Source organism: Phocoena phocoena, chromosome X (assembly GCF_963924675.1).
Source record: "Phocoena phocoena chromosome X, mPhoPho1.1, whole genome shotgun sequence".
NCBI classification, from domain to species: domain Eukaryota; kingdom Metazoa; phylum Chordata; class Mammalia; order Artiodactyla; family Phocoenidae; genus Phocoena; species Phocoena phocoena.
This window is the reverse complement of record NC_089240.1, coordinates 17,972,751-17,995,810: the sequence shown is the minus strand read 5'-3', so window position 1 is coordinate 17,995,810 and position 23,060 is coordinate 17,972,751. Positions and strand designations below refer to the sequence as shown.

Genomic DNA, 23,060 nt, shown 5'->3' with positions numbered 1-23,060 from the left:
GAGTTTTCCAGGGTGCAGGGTCTGCTTAGGGAGAGTGTGTATGGCACGCCCTCTCCCCTGATACACACAGAGTGAGGGGGCTGGCTCTTCTGGCTCCTTCTTCAACTTCCTGCCTCTGTTTCCCTTTCCTCACCACTTCCTCCTCAATCTGGGGGTGGCAGAAGAAGACTGGAGACTATGTAAACGCTTATGGAAATGTATAATAAGAAAGTAACATGTCAGTTGGGAACTGATGGTGTATGCAGAACAATTATAAAATTTCTACATGGAACATGAATCACTCCAAATGTGCTGCAGGAGATATTCACAAAATATCTCAAACAATTTTAGCACCCACTATTGCATTCTGCAAGCATGCTGTGTTCTTTTAGTAACTATATTAGTTCCACGACATGGCATATTTATCTTAGGAAAACAAAAGACTGAGGAATAACACCAGCCCTGCATTTTCGGAAAAAAAATTAATTATGTCCTGTTTTCTCCGAGAACTAACTCATATAACACTTAGTCAGTGCTTTGAGATGTTAATAAAAAGTTAACATTATTTCCTTATGGCCAAATACACTTACTACGCTAAAGAAACAGCTCGGCTTCGGCTTCGGCTTCGCATTCGGTATGTTTATCCTCCGCTCCCCCCACCCCCCGCCATTTTGTATTTTGTCCCCTGGAGTATCTGATAATCCACTTTGAGTTCAGGAATGAACCTCTTAAAAGGAATTTCTCCTTCCATTTCATATCTTACCTTTAAAGTGCTTTTGAGAATTCTTAGCCTGTGTAGTTTTTCATTCATCACAGGATCATTACATCTCTTTATAAATGATAGCTTGTATTCCATCTTGGTTGAAATGCGATGTTCTCCCAGTGGTGACAGACTGGCTTGCTCCAATGCCCTATATAAATCTTGCAAAGAGTCTCCTAACTTTTCTTCCCTACTTTCACCTGCAATGTCCAAAAAAAAAATAATAATAATAAGAGAGAGAAATAAATTCAGTGTAATAAACAGTTATTTGACACTCCAAAAATCTACTAAAAAATATCTGAAAAACAGGATAATGAATGATTGGGAAAACACTCTCTTACATTAAAAAAAAAAAAAAAACAACAACAACAAACCCCACCAAACCCACAGTTGCTGGTTATACTGGGTAAGACTAGCTACAGGCAGCCAATTGTTTTAGAATGATCAATTAATAGGATGCTTTGATTAACAAAATATTCTCTTAGTAGCAAATCACTGTACATATCTTGAGTCCATTAAGTTCAAAGAATTAGAGTACAAAAGGTACACAACACAGAAACAATCCTGCACGTGATTTAATATTTTAAAACATTAGTGAATATCCCTTATCATTATACTGATAAGCATAGAAGTGCTAAGTAACAGAGCTCTCCTGGTTTAGCAATACTGAATGAACTGATTTTTACATTTTTCCAGACTTCATAAGATGGAATAGCATTCACTGGAGTATATATCATTGTAAAAATCTTCTAATAGTGTGCCGTAGAGGATTATTAGGTGTCATGTGACTGCCATAGTAATGCCTGCCACATTGTAAATATAGTAAATGATCATAATTATCATCAATAATAATGCTTTAATTAGAATGAGATATGGGAATGTTTATATGCAGATGTAAGCAAAAATCTGGCATGGACTAAAAGAAGCTACGTAACATTTGAAAGACCTGGGAAGAAAACACTCCAATTAAATATTTTTGAGAAAAAAAAAATTAGAGACTGGTTCAGGAAAGGATCTTAGATCTATTTGAACAAATCAAAACTCCCATATTATTCTTAAATTGTCTGAATATACTGATGTCATATCTCTCTCAATGATAAACAAAGATGAACTTGGATCGTGCTTGGATTGGGAGAGAGGATTAGGGTTATATCACATTTCCTTTAATAGAGAGCTTAAGAGTCCTATTTGAGGAATACTAATCACATTGGCCCAAGAAGTAAATATGGAATGTTGTTCATTCCACCATGGTCCATGTAAATATTTTAGGCTTTCTGTCATAGTTAAAAAAAAAAAAAAGACGCCCTAATTGGTAATAATGTAGTTAACATTTGTAAGTGCCGGGCAGTAGGGTAAATGCTTAACATTCATGATCTCATTTAATGCTCACAGCAGTACTAGGACTTAGATCTATTTGATTTTCATTTTATAGCAGGGAAGTACCTTGCTCAAGGTCACATTTAGTAAGTGGTAGAGCTACAATTCCGACTGGCCAGTCTGGCTCCAGAATCCATGATCTTAACAAGAATTCTAGACTGCCAATTTTGTCAGGAATCATTTGAACTGTGTATTTAACAGTAGGTGTTAGATGAATTTGTGAGACTTGCTTAAAATGCAGCATTCTAAAAAAAACTGCCCCCAAAGCACACCAACACAGTACCTTAACTTGAGGGGATCATCTTTAGGATGAAAAAGTAACTTCATTTAAGTTTCATATTCAATTTTTGGCTCTGTTGCTGAGGTTGGCAACTATTGGTAAGTATGACTGTCGAATCCTTCTATTAGAAAGTTCTTTGTTATCAGCACCTGCAATCACTAATTCCTCTATAACAAATTTTAACTTCCTAATCATATATCCAAGTTAGAACTATAAACTAAAAATACAAAAATCCCTTTAAACAGCGTTTTAATTCTCTGTTGGCTCATCCTTCAATGTCTGCAACACCTAGAGGATTTTGAGGGGGTGGGGGGACAGAGGACTGTAAAAAGGAGGAACTGCCTTGTGGGCTAAGAAGATTGAAATGAGATAAGGAATTTTAACTGAGAATGGTTTGGAGCCAGAAAGGCACAAAATTATAACGTCATTCAGAGTAACTAAATGGAGTTGTAAAAACAAGGATACTTTTGAACAGCATAATTCCATTTCATAAAATCATAGGCCAAGAAAGAATCCTGAGGAATTATTTAGTAGTTACCATTCTTTCTGCCTCAAGGCAAGACTGCATCTTAAGCCAGATGTAATTTCATAGAGCAGAGGGTGGGAGAGAAATGGTAGACCTAACAGATGTGAATTATAGTAGTCTAGGTATCAGGTAGCCTAATGTATTATTAGTTGTTCAGTTCTTGAAGGAAGGTAAAGAAAAAAGGGATTCAGATTATAGTTTTAGGATTTAAAGGAGGCAGAAGTATTTTCACATAGTAAACTTTTATTTTAAGATAACCTCCTTCCATATTACCTAACATGTAGAGAGTATATATTTTGTTGAAAAACCATTCTTACCCAGTTTTCTTTCTCCTCAATTCTTAAAGTTTGTGGAATACTGAGCCAGTTGCTTGATTTTTTAATAAAATTTCAATGTAGTTTTACCTCTAGAAGTGTAAGTAAAGCTTTAATATAAAAAGTGACAAACATAGCTAAAAACTGGAAGTTTTTTTTTTCCTTCTTGCCATTAAGGGGGGAAGAAACGTTCAAACAAAGGACAACATAATTCTACAAAGAACCTGGTTTGACAGCTATAAGAAGAATCGAGTATGGATTTATCTCTGGGCAGCACATCTGAACAGGGAATCACAATGAGACGGAACACAGAAACATTTCCAAGTAGAGTAATGGAACAGAGATATTAGAGATAAGTCAGGCCCCCTCCCCCCACCCCTACACATCATACACATATGCAACACAAGACACAGTAGTGGGATGAGGAAGGATGAGGGATTGAGATGCCAGGCTACCACAAAATGCCACCAGTTACTCAACATTTTAAGACTAGACAAAGAGTCCTTTTCTTTTCAAAGGAGTGGGAGTGAGGGGCAGAGTCACATTATAAATCTGATTCACTGTGCTCAACAGTCAAAACAACACAGAACTCAACATTCAAGACGAAAACAGACCTTTATTTTCTTTTATAATTTTCAATTGGTTTCCTTCATTTTTTTTTCTCAGATGAATACCAATTAAGTCAATTGGGGCTACCGCTGCAACTGAAAATGTGAAAGCACCTTTATCTTCTCTTTTTGCCCTCTTCTTCTTCGTCTCCTTCTCACTTCTCTTCTGGTTTCTCTCTCTTTTAAACCCTTGCTTTTCTTCTTCTAGAAGAGGCTTGCTTTGGAAGAGGAGGCAAGCACTCGGTCAGGTCTGCTTCCTGATTGACTTTCTTTCAACGTGCCAGTTCAGCCCTTGGAGCACTGGCCCAAACCCAGCTCGTTTGTAATTTGAATGAATGTTTTCTGCAAGTTGGCAAAGTGTAGAAGACCACATGCAAACCACAGGACATATAGAGGAACCTTCTGAGATTCCTAATGAGGAAGTGTATCACTGCTACAATGAAATTTTAACTTGTATCTAACTTATTAAGGAATTCTGGGCCTATGAAGGAGTAAATTCCCTCTCAAATTATATTTACATTTACAACATGTAAATTAGTCGTGCATAAGACGACACGCTTTTCTATTCCAATTTTATTAAAGCGAAGAGAACATATGAGGTTCTCTTTCCTATAGAAAATTTCATTGATAGATTTGAGGATCACAATGAAGTCATCGATAACTTGTACTCTCAGCCAAGGGAGGGTCATTTCTGGCTGTGTCATAAGTGGCAGGGCTGGAAGAAGATCCTCTTTCTTGTTTCATTTATACTCTAGCTACACCATGAAACACTGTGAGGCTAGAAATACGCTGAGCATCACCACAGTTCGTTGTCTGGTTCTTTCAGGTTGCATATGACCTCCACGTAGTGATAAAGAAAAGCTCAAAGAAAAGATTAGCCGATGCAAAATAACAGTTGGTTGGAACTTTCTTGCAAATGGCTTATTAGCAGATGATAATGCATGTCTTCAAATACTACGAGGTGTTTGGTTGATGTATTTCCTTACATTCATGCCCAGTGGTTATTAAACTTTTTTGATTGTACACCCTCACCAGTTAAAACACTTCTGTTGATAACTTATATATATGTATTACCCTATATTAATAGATATGCCTATTATAAGATAGACACAGAAAAGAAATTCGAGAAAATGAGACATGAAACCTGAGGAGAAATCCCAATTTTTTTTCTTCCTGTACCTCACCCCATGTGTACCCTCCTTCAGAGACTTAGACTGTGACTTTCCCTGAGCGTATATGCCTCGCTCTCCTTTGCATTTCCCAATCTTCTACCTGGCATGGTGTCTCATGCACCCAACGTTTAAACTGAGTGATGGTTTTCTCTACTTTAGACACTAAGTACTCCAAAGAGGGCTTCCTATCAGGTGACTGTGTAATTTGTACGCTAGTCTCTTGTGTAATTTTGTTCATGTTTCTTTGGTGAAAATTAAGGAGAACAGAATACAAACGTGGCGACCTAAAATGTCATTCTGGTGTCCTTGCTGTTTCCCTGCCTCTGCAATGATAATGTGGAAGGAGAGAAAAAATGAAAACAAAACAAAACAAAACGAGTATACCAACTGGGCTCTTGAAGAATCAAGCCAACAATGAATAATCAGTTCTGGTACATGTTTTGGAAGGGAACTGTGCTCTTTTAAAATTGGACAATGATGTCCTCGTGGAAACAGTTGATCCTTCCACAACACAGCTCGGTAATGAGCACAGAAGGTTGGGAAAGGCTAAGTCACAAGTGGAGAGAAGGCTGAACATAGTAGCATTAGTCACCAGTCAAGTGTGAGAGGCATTCGGTCTTGTACGGCCACAGAGTGCTCCAAGGCTTCCAGGTGAATGGCATCACGTATGTGGAGCACTGTTCTCGCCATGAAAGGCAATTAACATTTGCGTTGAGACATGGGACTATTTTCTGTGAATACTAATTTACCAGTGTGCCATAATGAACAACTTATTTATATGTAAGGTGACAAAGTTTTAATGGAGATAGGTTTAATGTTTGTAGGTTTTATGCTAAAGATGATTATGTATTCAGGAGTTTACACTGTAATTTGAATTGTTTTATAATGAAAGATTCACTCTCTTTAATTCATGTTTTTATATGTCAACTAGCTATGCCTCGCACTGTAAAACCGGGGGAGGGCAGTTTGTTATACCAGAAAAAAAGCATAAGATTTTAAAACCTGGCTTTTACTTGTCACTCTGTAATCAACTACACTTTTCATAGTTAGAAGTAATTGGTTTATTTTCTTTTAGGCAAAATAACAATAATTTCTCTGATGAAAAAAACTGAGGAAAAAACCGTTCTTTTGAAAGGACAGCTTGAGTGAGTCCACCAATATTGCTAAGTGTATTTTTACAGAAGAACATGTGAAACCCATCCCTGTACGAATGACCTTGTGCTTCACCAAAATTAAGTACAGCCCATACCAGTGTCTGTCAATTCCTTCTGCACAACAGTAAAGCTTACTTCCATAAATAGTTAACAAAAGAGACAGAGCTGAAGCTTATTCTACACTTCATTCTCTAAGCATGTAATTTCTGCCGAATTATGTTGTTTAATGCCACAAATATATGACCGTGATTGCATTTTCAGGGTATTACGGTAGTTTTTATGACAAATAGTTCAGATGGCAAAATCTTGGTGTCCTTGGCATTGATTTATTGTCCCAAAGGGAAGGTTCTTTGAAGGACAATCTCAAACATAAATGACAGATTCTATATTTGCCCACAGAATTTAGAAAATTTAACTAATAGAGACATGGAGGTCAAGGTACCTGGTTCTTAGGCAGGAATTCGTAAAGGGGACAGTTTAAAAACAAAGCTAAGAGATGATCATATTTAAAAATTAATGTGGAGTCCCCATATTCCTTAATGAGAAAAAACTAAAATTCTTCATGTCATAAAATTTTACTATGACTTAAACAGGGAGGACGACCCAAGACAATCCCACTAATATTAAATGCCAACAAAATGCTTTTTGATGCATTTCTATATACCAGAACCATCATTTTTATATATACTTAAAAAAACACATTAAAATGGTTAGAGCACAGAGGCAACTGTAAGGCAGATCAATGTGATTTTATTCACAACACAAATTCCATTTGTGAGAAAGAAGCATAGATTACTTCTCTTTAGAAAGATATTTACTATCAAGCATACTTAGCAAATTGTTTAGCTATCTAAAAAGATCTGATACCAATTGGCCATATTTTTATTTTTACGTAATTTATATTTTTACAAGTATTCACATTATGCAATATTACACACTGTGGCGACAGGAAGAAAAGAAACATTTTCAAATACAATGTTAAATTATCTGTTCATTGCACAGTATGAAATATCCATTAATTAGCATTGAAATTATTACAGAGTATCTTATCCAACTAAAGGAAATTTCACATCCACTACAGAAGAAAAATAAGCAATATTGAGCCATAAGTGACCCAGTTACATAGTATTAAATAATATCTGAAGCTAGTTTGAAAGACAACCAGACAAAATACTTTTTCAAAAGTGAAAACCACAGCCTATAGATTTGGAAAATTTTACAGAAAAGAATAGCTCATGCCTGTCCTATGAGGCAACACCATTTGTATACAAGTGCCAAGAAATAAGGAGAACGTTAGGATTTTAGCTGAGGAATCTAATAAAGCCTGGCATGTGGAATTTTCTTCATTAGTGTCACCGAAAGCAGTCTCTGTGTTGCACCTGAATACACTTTATAATAGAATAAACATAGTAAGTTTCAGAGCAGGTTGTGTATACCTTGCCTTAATAGATTACACTTAATTTAGTACAATACAGCACGTCAAGTTTTAAAAATGCAAAATACACTTAATACACAGAATTTGCTTTCTCTGCTTTGCCTTAAAGAGGCCACCGAAGAGTCCATTAAACAGCCAGGGTTTTCTAGTTATTGGAGCTGATCCCTCTCCTTTCCTGTGTCAGGAGAACACAACTGAGCCCTTCCCCAGTCAATAATACCCTTCCCCTCTGTTCTCCCACAGAAACAGCAGTTTTCTGTCACTGTGCTCCATCTTGATTGGCTTTGATCTTATGCTAGTCCCAGTGGAGAAAGCTCGCATTCTTCTTAAGAGTGGCCTGCCCCTCTTAATATCCCTTTAGGGAGGCCCCCAATCCAAAACACTTGATGATCTAAGCTTTTAAAAGTCTGTTTTCTGTTATAAACAGCAAGGACGAGGCCATTTTAGTTGCTTGCAAGAGGTTGATGTTGAGTCTGCGTCGTGCCGACTCTCTCCGATCTAAATTCTCTAAACATTAGCTTATCAATCTGTGAGTCCAATGGGTTGAGTGCCAACAGAAGTGGATCCGATTTGGCATGGAGAGGTTCTACCAACTCTCGCAGTGTATTAGCCTAATATGATAAAGCAGTGATACAATATGATGAAAGACCTGCGAGTGCCATTATTTCCAAAGCATATTAGTATTTGTATTAGAAATACCATCATGCAATACCCATGAAGAGAAAAGAGAAAAATGTGGCTAGAATTGCATATGGTTTTAATACCATAATGTCTTTCTGTTGGCATGCAAGTCTACTTGGCCGAAAATGGGACACTTTTTGTTTTAAGCTTGGTTATCTGGAAACGCCAATCTTATGTATACAAAATAATACACAGTGCAGATACATCTTTTCCTGCCTCTATACCTGTATATGCATATCTGTAATTTTAATCAGAAAAGTTTATGTTAATAGTATTCTCCACACACATGTAAAATGATCAGACTTTCAAGAAAATTAAACTGTTGTTCTATACAAGATCTTTCCTCAAATTCATCCAATCAAGAAGTATGAGGAGAAGTTTTCTGGTCTACCTTCTATCTAACTACGCTGATTCACACGCTACCAGGTGCTAACTGGTGAGATATAAAAGCCCGGCTAGTGTGGCTCCAAGGAAGTGGCTGAATGCTGACCAACACAAAGTGAAGAGAAGTGAAAAGCTTCACAGGGTCAACGTGATGAAAGGGTGACTTGACACCTGCGCACAAGCCACATTCCAAAGAATTAAGAAACTAGAGGAGAATAAAATTTCTGAATGACCTGGGACACTAAGAACAATTGGGCTGAAATAAACTAGTCTCTTTTAAGTTCATTTTAGTTTGGATTTTGAGGAATGCAAATATTGTCACCAGGCACAAATCAGTGATATTTTTACTTTCTAGCCTAGGGCAGATCTTTATCTGCTACATCCTGTAGTACCTTTTGAGTTATATCAAGAAGAAGGAACAAAATGGGAGAGGGAACAGAGACAGCATGTTGTTCATTACTAGCTCCCTCAGAAAATGGGAAGGGAGTGTGCTGCCCATAGCACAGTATTTAGAAAATAGGATGCAGCTTGGTCCAGAAATCAGCAGAACTAATTTTTGTTTATATCATAACCTTCTTTTGCAGAAAAGGGGCTGGGAACTAAGCAATCTTCATAGGTAGGTCAAATGAAACAAAAGATAACACCTCATTTTTTAGAAAATTATAATACTGGAACGCTAGCTCTGGATTCTACTACTTTGTTTCGTAAGGTTATGGAACTTCAAACTGCAAAATCAGAGGCAATCTAATTCTGGGCACAAGGTCTTCCTAAATTTAAGCTGTTTCTAATTTATCTATGCAATTCAAACATTTCCCCCTCAGAAACAATGTCACCTGAATGGTTTAATTTCTAGTGCACTTAACCCATACTAAACCTGAACTAGGGCCTTGGTAACTAAGTCACATTTAGTTACATTTAAAGACACTGTAGAGGATTGGTAAATTCTACTTCAAGAGACTGGAAACACCTCCTCAGTTGAGGCCTTGCCAAAGTGCAGGATGGTGGGGGGTGGAATGCTATTTCAAAGTGACTATAGCTATTTCCTAGTCTGTATGTACTAACATAAGAGAAGATAACTCTCTCCAGCAAGGTGTCTCTTCAACTAGCAGTGGTCAGGACCACTGGCTACCAAATCTCAGGGGCAGAGGCTGGCTTGTTAAACACAGATTCCTGGGCCCTACGCTTAATCTACTCAATCAGGATTTCTGGGTGTGGAACTCAGGAATCTGCATTTTAAAGCAAGCAACCCAGGTGATTCTTGTGCCCACTGCAGTTTGAGGCCTCCTGCTTTTAGGCCAGTCACATTGTGAGGGCTGGTTGGAGTGATGCCAATTTTTTTGTATTACACATATAAGTAGTTTGTAAGTCAGAAGACTTTGTAGTTGGGCAAGTCACATAGGGCCTTATTTTTAGTCTCGTCACCGGTATAACATTGTATTATGTAACTCAAATGATTTCAAGGTTTTTGCTGAGGAATCCGATGGAAATATCCAGGTCTACCGAGAACACAGCAAAATGAAAGCGGCCGTGGTAAACTGCTTGAATAAATTCTTTCAAGCTACGCTTTTAGGTAGCATTAAATAGTTCCTCTTTATTTTTGAGGCAAACAGAACAAATATACAGATACTTCCAGACTCAAGCCCGTTGAATCAACTCTATGTCTTGGTGTGTGCATTCTGAATCCCAAGTATGAACAGCATGGGCAGGCCAGGAGGGTCAGATATGATGGACTGGTGTATGGCTAATCTACATGAAATCTCTAAAACACAAAAACCCACTGCATAAAGATACTGTTTGATGAAAGCCTATTTTTGACTTCTGTGAATCTTATATTTATGTGTCTTTAATTTTTTGCAAGTTCCTTTCTGGTTCTCAACACTCTCCTTTTCTCTCCCTTTGTGTTTTCATTGGGCATTCTCTCTCTCCCTATTTCTACTCTTCTCCTTTGTAGCTGACAACTTCATTTATCCCTACTCAAAGAGTCAAAACATTCAAACCAGTTAAAATTACTTATTATAGTGACAGACTAATTTTATGCCTGTTTTTTTTTAAAGGACCAGTGGAAATTGCATGTTTCTTAAAGACCCTAAAAATTAAATTATATGGCTCTTGATTGTTTTGTTTTCTTTCGGTCAATATACTGACTATAAAAAATATTTCCTACTTCCTGCTATTAAAATATACCTCACTATTTACCAAGCTTTTAATCAAGCACATTTTGAAACAACAGCAACATATCTATGCTACCCCAAGAAAATCAGTAATGTTGCTGTTTGGCATATTACTTAAATATTTATTGAGCTTCCATTCATCACTGAAACCCCCAATTGTGAGGCTACCAGGCCAGACAGAAAGAAAAAGATCCTGTTTCCCTGTTACTGAATCCCTCGAGATCTGAATAGTGCACCCAGATGTAATGCCATGTTGAGTCATGTATAGGATGACTTCTTCCAGTGTTGATCCACTTCTCATGCAAGCTCTTTACGGACTGAATCTATGTAGGATATGTTGAGAAGAATGTTTCTTTCCCTTTTTGTTTTATGAATTTAAAACTCTTTCCACTCAAATAATAAGCAGAAATAGAAATTCTAGAAACATAAGTTTTAGAAAGGTAATCAGGCTTCTAATAGTGTACCTGCTAGGAAGAGCTGATGATCCTTCAATCAAATCCTGACGATTAGATTATAGGGTAAGGATGGAGGCACAAACATTTGCAAGAGAATGATTAAGTTTGAATACAAAATAGGTAAAAAAAATGTTTTCCTTAATGAATGAAATAGAAGAAAATATATGAAAATGGAAATAAGAAGTGCTTAAGCCAGAACAGCATTTTCAAAGATTCCTACTTCTGAGTTCTAAGAGAAAACTGGATCCATATACTCCACTTCCATTATCAGTGAGCTTGAGGGCAAATTTAAGGGCAAAGCCACTGACAACTGGTCTTAAGCTGCTTGCAGATAACAAGGCAGACATCCAAGCTTATCAATAGTAACACACGTGGAGCTCCTGGGAGAGTAGAACTGCTTTGTGTGCTTTTGAAAAAAATCTAATTTACCACAATTATCTGGATCTCCCCCTTCTTCTAAATGTATGTGTTCAGATTTAAGTTTTTCTTTTTGTAAAACAGGAATATCTAACACCAGGAATTGACCGTCAGTGATAATTACTTTTCTCAGTGAAAGTCTTGGAAAAAGTGGGCTGAAACCTAGGTTCAGAATGTTTGGACCAAGAGAGAGACTTAATTGTGGCTTGAGTGGTAGCTGTCCAAATTTTGAGGGCCTATTTTCTTGTAAAGGTGGAGTTCAAATAGACAGTATATCAGGTTTAAAAAAATTTGTTTGTTTGCTTATTTTTACTACCATGGGGGAAGGAATTAGAAAGTCTTTTATTTTATGAATAATAAAGTATTCTTTTTCAAAATAAAGTGATAAATAGCAAAAAGTAATATAGTTTGTGATTATACTTATAACACTTATGGAGATACTTAATTAGAAATTCCAGGTAAAATAAAAATATTTGGTGAACCTAGCTACAGGCAAAACAGATAAGGAAATACTGTTCCCAGATAAAATGTTCCTATAAATTGCCAAATAACAATTCCATTCTCTGTGTATGATTCACGGGAGAGAGTATTTCCTTATGAAAGTAGTATCTCATCTTAAACTACTTACCGCTATATTATGACCTTAGAGAGCACTTAGGACTTATGAGTATACCACACACTCTGGCTTTTTCTGTCTGCATTAAAACCACTATCTGAAATAAAGGTACACCTAAAATACCCTTTAACTGAAGCTTATATGTTGGCAACAATTGAAAAGGTCTTTTATGTTTAACAGTCACAGAAGTACTTAATATGTTAATTCAATTTACCCCGAGTTTATTTTCAATGAAATATCTATAGATATATCAGAAAAATGTACTATGGAATTCTGCCAGATTATATTGTCATCCCAAAATGTCATCTTTCAGATTTTAAAATAGAAAATGGGAGGAATTCATTTTTATAGACATGCATGGTTCAATAAGGATTTAATGGGTGCCTATGGGTATATATACTATATCAAATGTTAGGGATAAATATACGAAGATGACAGTCTGACCTCAAAGAGTTCACGGTATAGTTGTACCTTCCCCATTTCTGTCTTATAATTTTATAGTTTATATAGATTATCAGTAAAATAAAGCTCTACTTTATTAGTGTATACATATATATATATATATATACACATACATATATACAGATTCTATTATACGACTGTAATGTAATGATACCATTACCCTAACAATGTATATTATATGTAATTATACTATGTATAATTACATTAATGATACATATTGTATGGATATATTAATTTAAATTGATAAGTATATTTGGAATACACAGAAAATAAATTATATTTGAACTTTAGGGCAAATTTAAAGAAGATCATTAAAATATGAATATATGTGTATACATACATATATATATGATATAAAACAGCTGAGTTTTGATGCTTACGATAGACGTTAAAACTGAAGAGGACTGGAGCAGAATATAGAGCCCAGAAATAAACCCATGCACTTATGGTCAATTATCTATGACAAAGGAGGCAAGAACATACAATGGAGAAAAGATAATCTCTTCAATAAGTGGTGCTGGGAAAACTGGACAGCTACATGTAAAAGAATGAAATTAGAACATTCTCTAACACCATACACAAAAATAAACTCAAAACGATTAAAGACCTAAATGTAAGACTGGAAACCATAAAACTCCTAGAAGAAAACAGGCAGAACACTCTTGGACATAAATCAAAGCAATTTTTTGATCAGTCTCCTAAAGCAAATGAAACAGAAGCAAACATAAACAAATGGGACCTAATTAAACTTAAAATCATTTGCATAGCAAAGGAAACCACTGACAAAATGAAAAGACAACCTACTGAATGGTAGAAAATATTTGCAAATGATATGACCCGATAAGGGGTTAATATCCAAAATACATAAACAGCTCATACAACTCAACATCAAAAAGACAAGCAACCCGATTAAAAAATGGGCAAAAGACCTGAACAGACGTTTCTCCAAAGAGGACATGCAGATGGCCAACAGGCACATGAAAAGATGCTCAACACTGCCAAGCATCAGGGAAATACAAATCAATACCACAATAAAATATCACCTCACACACCTGACAGAATGGCTATCATCAAAAAGAACACAAATAACAAATGTTGGTGAGGATGTGCAGAAAAGGGAACCTTCGTACACTTGGTGGGAATGTAAATTGAAACAGCCACTGTGGAAAACAGTATGGAGGTTTCTCAAAAAACTAAAATTAGAACTACTATGTGACCTAGCAATTCCACTCCTGGGTATATATCCGAATAAAACCAAAAACACTAATTCGAAAAGATTCATGCACCCCAATGCTCATAGCAGCATTATCTACAATTGCCAAGATATGGAAGCAATCTAAGTGTCCATCAACATACGAATGGATAAGAAGATGTGGTATATATACATACAATGGAATACTACTCAGCCATAGAAAAGAATAAAAATTTTCATTTGTAGCAACATGAATGGACTTGGAGGCATTATGCTAAGTCAAATAAGTCAGACAGAGTAAGACATACTGCATAATATCACTTATATGTGGAATCTAAAAAATACAACAAACTAGCGAATATAACAAAAGAGAAACAGACTCACAGATATAGAGAACTAGTGGTTACCAGTGGGGAGAGGGAAGGAGCGAGGGGCAATATAGGGGTAGGGATTAAGAGGTACAAACTACTATGTATAAAATAAATAAGCTATGAGGATATACTGTACAACACAGGGAATATAGCCAATATTTTATAATAACTATAAATGGAGTATAACCTTTAAAAATTGTGAATCACTATACTGTGTACATCTGTAACTTATATAATATTGTACATCAACTATACATCAATAAAAAATAACCAAAACAAAACCAACTTCAAAAAAAAAAAACTTGAAGGGGATCATAATACGCCACCTCAAAATATGCCATTTTGGCCTAAGGATTAGCTGAAGGTAATTAAGAAGCAGTAGGCATAGAAAGATCTTAGGCCATCCCCCAATCGGCCTTAAAGCAGGACATAAATTTCCCACTGTGAAGGTGTTCCTCCTCTCCTCTTACATACCAGGAGAACAATCCTTAACATTTGAAGACAGGAAGCTGGCATCAAGATGGGTCTGCACAAACAAATCTTACTAAAATAGCCCTTATCTTCTGTTAGTTTCCCCATATATAAACTTTTCCAAAATTTACCGCTCTAGAAGCCCAAACCCCTTTTCCGGTTATCTTGTCAGTTCTCCATAATTTATCATGCTTTGTTAAAATGGTGTATAAAACTCAGGTCTAAGTGCTTCTTTGGGTCTTCATTTCTTTCCTATGAAGGCCTCTGTGCACATAAAAATTAAATTAACACAATAAAATGTATATGCCTTTTCTCCTGTTAATCTGTCATTTGTCAGTTTAGTTCACAGGCTCCAGGTAAAAAACCTAACAGAGTAGAGGAAAAGTTTCTTTCTTTCCCTATGAAACATTTTAAATCAAGTCTTAAACCACTCCATCCTAAGTCATCCATATTTTAAAATATTTATATTCAAAATATTTAAATATGAAGTAATGTATTTCATAGATAAAGTTATTTTGAAATAACTTTCAGCAACGTGGAGAGATGGCAGCTTATTGGCAGAATGGGTTGCTGTTGCAACCTATTTTATGATTAATTACTTATTTTAAAATAACCTCTTTTAAATCCTCATTTCTAAATGAAATAGCTACAGAGGCAACATAGCTGGAGACTTTTTTACTCTCAATAATGTAGAGATGAACAATGCATATTTTTAATTTATGAGAATTTTCAACCTCTACCACCACCTTACATGGTTATATTAAAAGGATGAAATTCAATAGATGATACTCAGTCTGGATGACATCAGTGTGAAGTAACTCAGTGATGAGAAGTGCCAATGGGTTGAACATGTAAATCCTATGTGTCACAACACATAGTCTGTGACCAGACTATGTCTGGTCTGCCAAAATGAAAAGGTAAATTGGGACCAACTACATTTCAGTTGTTTTCTTGCCTATTTCTTTCAACAGATTCCTCTTTGGTCCTACCAACCCTATTAGGGCATTCTCTTTCCTAGCTGATAGGCACTCTAAAAAGCAGTTCCAATGTCATCTGAACCTTGAACCACTTATGCGACTGGGTGGTAAAAATGTCTTCACAACACTGATTATACTTCCATGATGCAAACTACTTCATTTGCCTATTGCACTTGACTTGAATTCTCCAAATTGGACATTCTGATGGAATAACAGGTAAAGGGTATCTGTACCTGCGGAGTTGGAGTTGTAAAGACACATTTAGTCTGTTGACTCCATCAGAACCTACTCAAAGTAAACAAAGGACTTTGTCCTATGTCCTCTTCTAAGTTGCTGATCAGCAAACATGGATCTAGGATCGGTAAATTCTGATGCTACACAAATTGTGCATTTACTGCCCAGCTCGCTACTAAGGTAGACTAAAAGTAGACAGTCAATGGCATAACTTCTTAATTCTTGAAAATCTGATCTAAAATAAATACTTACATATATTTTTTTCAAATTAACAGTAACACAGATCTTTGAGAACTTTTGCTCTATAGAATTCCACCGTATTCTTATTCACATCCTAGATTCATATACTATTCTCTAAGTACTGCTGTCTTGATTTTGGTGAGATTACTGTTTTTAAAAAAATATCATTCAGTATCAGCTCCAGTATCATGATATCCCACCAGACTAAATGAGGGGGAAAAAGAGGTACTGATCTGCAGAAGTGAGTGAAATAATAAATTCTTTCCAACAAGAGTACAACAATGGGTGTATGAGTGCATGTGTGTGGGTTGGGAGTAGAGTAATAAAAGGAGTGATTCTTAACGCTAAAAGTTTAAAGACACTACTTCCTCTCACGTTATAACATTGTTTATGATTATAGAAGCTTGAAATGGACTTCTGCTTACTTCTCCTGGCTGAACTTATAATATTACAAAAAATTGTAATATTGATTTTCCCCCTTCAATAACTTCTAAATGTTAATGCCTTATTACTCACCTCCTTGGCATACCAGCCTGACATTTGGGATCATTTGCTCATTAACAGCTCTGGCAAGAAGGAGCTACTTTGGGGGTTCTGAATTTCTTAGCAGTAAAGACGACCAAAAATACCTTCCCCAGAAAAGCAAGTGACAAGAAAGGAAAAGAAAATTCAAAAGGTGTTTGTAATAATCTCAAATTTTATCTCAACAGTTACTTATCAGAATTCATATTTTTCTCTACCTCAAATCTGTTATAAATCTAATCTCTCCCCTTAATCAATAATATTTTCATATTCTCTCTTAGTTTTCAATCTATAATAATTACATCAGAGACTATTCTCATAAATCCCCATTGTTAGAGTCATCTGCATACTGTGATATTTAAATTATTACATTTTTAGGTATTTAAAATGTATTGTGTACACGATAAGAAGAAAAAATTATTTTGGTAAAAACCACTATAAAATCATGTTTATTAGAAATACAGCATGGATGTAAGCAAATTAGCACAAACATCCATCTTAGCAAAAAACTCAGAGGTTAGAATAATGAATATTCATACTCAGTCTTAGTTGTCTTGAAATTACTGGTTATTACATTTTGCACCAACAAACTCATTTTACATTTGGGATGGAAAACTATGGGATCTAAGAACATATTTTTTATAAAATACCCTATCATATATGCGTTTCATTTTTTCCACTCCTGACAAAATTGTATAGAATTGCCCTTTTAAAGAAAGTAACTTTTACTAAAGAGTTGGATATATGCTGACTCTCAGTGTTCTTATGGAAAAATACAAATGACTTTATAGCTCTTGCAAAAGGTTTCCAGCTATATCTGTGTTTAACATTTAGCATCACATGTTGAATTTCACACTCCCCAGTGTAATTACAGAAAACTAGAATCACACAGGGACTTCATTAGGGTGAGAGCTCGTTTTGCAAAATTCAAATGTTTGAAACGTCAGAAGGTTCTCCATATTGTAAAACTTAATTTGTATTCAAATATAGCAATGAATTGCTAACTTCCCGCTAGTGAACAAAACAAAAAATCCAATTATATTAACAAATTTGTTTTCCATTTGTAAGTTAATTAATTTACAGCAACTTTATGGTGCCAGTTTATTCATAATATCTTTTAAAAATTATGGACAATTCCATATTTAATTGAAGTCAGGCTTTTTTGTAATTCCTATTTAGTGTATTTATATTAAACAAGGACCATGCTGTCCTCTCTCAGGTGAAAAAACAACCGTCAAACTAGATATGCGAATTTGTAAGGATGTGCAAATCAAGGGGTGAATCTGGAATTCTTAAGTTCCACTTAAGACTTCCTTACCATCTCTTTTGACTGGTGCCATTTGTGGGGGAGGTGAGGAAACAATGATAGCAGCTATGGTGTAATTAGTACCTCCTTAACAAATGTGATCATCAAAGAACTCTGCAGAACTTTGGCCCTTTTTTATTGATACTAATTTATATATATAAAAGAATACATTATTACTATAATAAAATAAAATTTAAAAAGAGAACACATTACAATAAGTTGTACTGGTGTATATGATCTTTTATAGATAGTTGAGCTGCTCTATCTGGATGTACTATAACTGGATTTACAGTGATACATTATACCAGTCCTTTCTTGTTAAATCCATGTAGAGTTATGATCAAGGTCCTAGAATAAGTTTTCTCATACTGATTTTATTGTGACCAAGTGCAGAACTAATCTAAAAGACTCCAATACTGGATTTAGAAACAAAGTTAGACAATCCAAAACCAAAATTAAAAGCAGCATTTTAAGACCACCATGAAGTGTAGATTAAATATGTTATCTACTATTTAGGAAAACCGTCACATAATTTGAAAGGAAACATTCCTCCACAGTAACTGACTAAGTGGAGTATACACCATTAATACACACAAAACCAGAACTTGACCAAGGAAAATGTCATGATGACATTTTCTTTCTCCTTATTGTAAATCTTCAGCACAGCACTAGAAAGCCTGTTTTCTCTTTGTAGAAAATCAATAAATACTGCAAAAGCAGAAGCAGGAACTCTCCTTTAACAAAACAATACACTTTAATTATAGAAGGCCTTGGTTTCCAAGGACTTAGTTTTAGCCATACTAGGAATGGTTGCAGATCTTACTTGTGTGGGAAGATCTGGTCTCCATGGTGATGAAGAAGTCAGCCTGGGAAGTGGAAAGAACTGTAGTACATTGCTCCCCGTAGAAACAGACAAGCTGAAATCAAATGCGGCTTCTGTACCTAGCACTGACAAAGCCTGAAGCTCCAGTGAAATGGTACCTTACATCAGGAGCTACCAAGGCAATGTGCTAAGAAAGGTGGGTTTCAGATACCCACATCATTTACTACTAAGGCATCAAATCAAAAGCCAGAACATATGGGTTAAAACTGGTTCTGAATTTGGTTTTCTTAAATAGGATTTAGGAGTTTAATACTGGCATTGTTTTCACAAAGTTCATAAAATCTAATTAGTATTTTAAAAAATTCTAGGAAGTAGCCCTGAACAACTTTTACTCTTCCTCAATTTAGTGTAAATATTCTGAAGGCAATTCAATTATGATACTAACATTTGTGTTTTGCTTTCCACTTTATAAAGTGCTTTTATATGCAATATCTCCAAAGAAGATGTGGAAAATATGAGAATTTCATTAGAGTTCACTTTGGTAATGAATTTTCATTTCATACTACATACTGCATAGTACAAATGAGAAATTAGAAGTTGGAAATACATGAAAGTGTGAATGGTGCATTCTTTAATAATTACTTTCAGGGCACATGAAACAACTTTTCAGATTTGTAAGAGGTGATAGGAAGCAATGTTTTATCATGAGAGAAAACAGTAATCCACAATACATCAGATTTGGTACCTGTGAGTAGGAACTGGAAAGATCAGTGGCATCTTCCAATTTTACTCCTAAATCTGTCGCTTCTCTACTCCCTACCTCCACCACAAAATTAAAAAAAAATTAATAAACAAAAAGATCCTTTAGCTGACACCAAGAAAAGAAAAAAGGCAGAAAGATTTGGATTGTTTCAAAGAAGATGGATAAAGTAGAACTTGGAAGAAAAAAACTGAAGTAACTTTGTCTACCACATGAAGTACTTTTCAAATTGGTCTCAAGACTTAATTCTTTGGAATTAGTTCTTTTTTTAATATCCCAGTATTATCTTGACACAAACTAACTATAAAAGGAATCATGTCAAAGTTTAAAATACTAAGAGTTTTGACTCAAGTGGTGGAATTGTTCCACTATTTATACAAATCGAGGTACAGGAGTTTTGGATACTGATTAGTTAAAATTGGCAAGTACACTAATTACAATTTTTAGTAATAAAGCGTAAAGAGGTGTGCAGGGTTTGATTTACTCGAAAGAGCATATTAATGGTGATGTTGACTTGCTGTAATAAAATTTAAACGTTGTAGTTTCTTTTATATAGGTCTAATATATATACAGAAAAAGGAAACATTTTGCTCAATTTTAGCCTGAATTAAAATGATAGATCTGAGAGGCAATATGTGGCTGAGAGCATTCGCTCTGCTGTCAGAATGTCTTAGTCTGAATCTCAGATCTGCTATTAACTATCAAGGAGTCCTGGATCATGTTATTTAAACTCAGTTTCCTCATCTAGGAGATGAGGGTAATAACAGTATTTACCTCTTAGGGCTGTTGTGAAGATTAAATGGGTTATATTAGGCAAGGACCTTAGAATAATGCCTTAGAAGAGTTAGCACTCATTAAAAAATGTTACCTATTATTTGTGATAGATTAATATGTTCAATAAACCTACAAGATTTAAACTAAATGCACCATATTATAGATGTGTTGGCTTTACCTTAGGGAAGGCAACTCTATTATAGTATTTTTTCCATGTTGAAAAATACCTTTTCTCTCTGCGTGAGAAAAGAATGAAAGATTCAGATTTATGGGCATGCCTAGCTTTGCAGATTGCATTTCAGGTCCAGACTATGTAGCATACCTTTATAGAAAAGGTAAATCACTGAAATGTCTTTCATTCAACAGACTGGTATAGTCCACAGGAAAGATGAAAAGAGTTTTCCTAAGACAACAGTGAAAGTAAAAGGACAAGTACATATAATCCAATCATTCTGTTCAGAATGTCCTTGATATCATATTTAAAATTATTTTATTCAAAGACTGGTCAGTTCGTGAGGTTGTAAGCTTGACTAAAATGAATTGAGATTTACTTAGAATGGAGATAGCAAGTTAAAACATCTTCAATTTTCACTTCCCTATAATTCAAGTTATGTTCATTAAATATGTTTCACCAAATAATTGAAAGATATAATAAACCATGTTAATACAAATGGGACTTATTTCCCATATCAATGGGTGTTTCCCTCTTACCATTAGACAGCTTACTTTACACACTAATGTGGCCAAGTGTTCCAAAATTTATTTTTTTCTTCAAGATACAAACATAAAAGAGGGATATTGAAGAGTTATTTTGAAATAAGTGCCCTCTGTGTTAGATTCTTACTGTCAAATCCAAGAACACATATTTCAGCTTGTCATCATGGGGAACCATGTCACCTCTGAAGTATTACAGCTCTCCCTGATTACAGCTTTCTCTTCTGTCTCTTTCACTGTGTCTAATCTTTGATCTAATTAAGAACACAGCACCCCCCCCCCCGGCATTCACTTCCTTATCCAACCCGAACCACTCTGACTAGAACCCTCAATCTCCTCACCCTCTTGGATAGGTACTACCCATACACTTTCCAGTATTCAACTCCTGCTTTCTTACTCCTACCTGGCCACTGAGCATTGCTAGAAAAAATTGTCTATCCATGCCGACTGGCACCATTCTAAATTTGGGTTTTCTGACTTTTGGTTATTAAGGGCCACTTGGCAGACCTCTTATTAGTGCTTGGTTAGCTCAATTTCCAATTCCCCATTGGGGTGCTCCAAGCTTCCATTAGATTCTTCAAGCTCTACTCTACCTGTGGATCTTCCTTTGAACAGATAACTATTTGCCTCCACATTTGTAGAGGGGATATAATAACTTTCATCTGGACTGCTCAAATAGTTTTCTAACTGGTCTCCCCATCACTTGTATTCTCTCACACCAATACATCTTCTGTACTGCCATGACAGTGACCTTTCTGAAACTGACGTCTGATTACAGCACTTTCCGACTGAGATCTCCAAAGGCTCTCCATCATGTTTTTTGGGATACAATCCAAACTTCTGGGCATGGAATACCACGACTTTTATAATTTAGTTCTTGCATAGTTTTTGTCTCATCTCTACTCATCTATACTACATGCTGTATTTCTCTAAATTGTTCTTTGTTTTTCTTCATTTCTGCCCTTGCTGATGCTATATATTTTTTCACCACATAGAATGTAATACTTTTTTCTTTTCCTCCTGGTGAAATCTTTCATTAAGCTTAAAAGTCACATCCTCTCTGACACCTTGTCTAATTTCACGAGGTAGAAAGAATGAAGACCTCTTAATTGCTTTCGTGGAACTTAACATGTTCCATCTTTTAAAACACTTAATATACTGTACATTTACATGTGGATGCTTTTCTCTCCCATTAGATGGCAAACTTACTGATTCTTTGATTTTTAAAAATCCTTGCTTTTCCTGCACTTAGCAGAGTGCATTCTCAGGACATTGTGGCTGTTCCATAAATATTACTTAAATTGAATTGTTACTAAAATAATTTTAATTTAATGTCTAAGTATATGAGGTGCAAACTGAATAAAGTATTCTATTAAACAACTGGATAAAATGCTTTACTTCACTCGATCTTCCATTTTAGTAAGAAGATCTACTTCATCTTTTAATTAATTAATTAATTAATTTTTATACAGCAGGTTCTTATTAGTTATCTGTTTTATACATATTAGTGTATATATGTCTCTACTTCAAGTCTTTGATGTGAATTATGTGGCAGAGGGGGAAATTTTAGGAAGATAGGTCACTGAGGTCAAAGAATGCCAGTTATGGCACTGTTATGTCAAAGAAGAATGATCTAGACCTTACATGAAGTGATAGCATAACCACTGCTAAAGGGTGTTTTCTTTGAATGACCTAGATTGTCAAGTTATTCACATGTCATTCATATTCAGAGTAGATGAGGTGAGTCAAAATTTTACTAAGATTCAGGATGAGCTAGCTTTTAATTATAAATGTAGCCTATAACTATATTCTCAAAAGGTCTTCTGTTCACAGAGGCTGATTAGAAGGAACTACTGCAAAAAAATCTTATCAGCTTGCTAACTTG

The 23,060-nt window shown here is 35.4% G+C and overlaps 1 protein-coding gene across 4 annotated transcripts in view; it reads right to left on the bottom strand.

Annotated features, from left to right (window-relative positions):
- Positions 1–23,060, bottom strand: part of CNKSR2 (connector enhancer of kinase suppressor of Ras 2) — a 258,302-nt gene that overhangs the window by 1,075 nt on the left and 234,167 nt on the right. For all 4 annotated transcript variants that reach the window (XM_065900458.1, XM_065900459.1, XM_065900460.1 and 1 more), the window contains one exon: positions 743–939. In XM_065900458.1, coding sequence (XP_065756530.1) covers positions 743–939 — 197 coding nt within the window. The remainder of the gene's footprint in view (positions 1–742; positions 940–23,060) is intronic.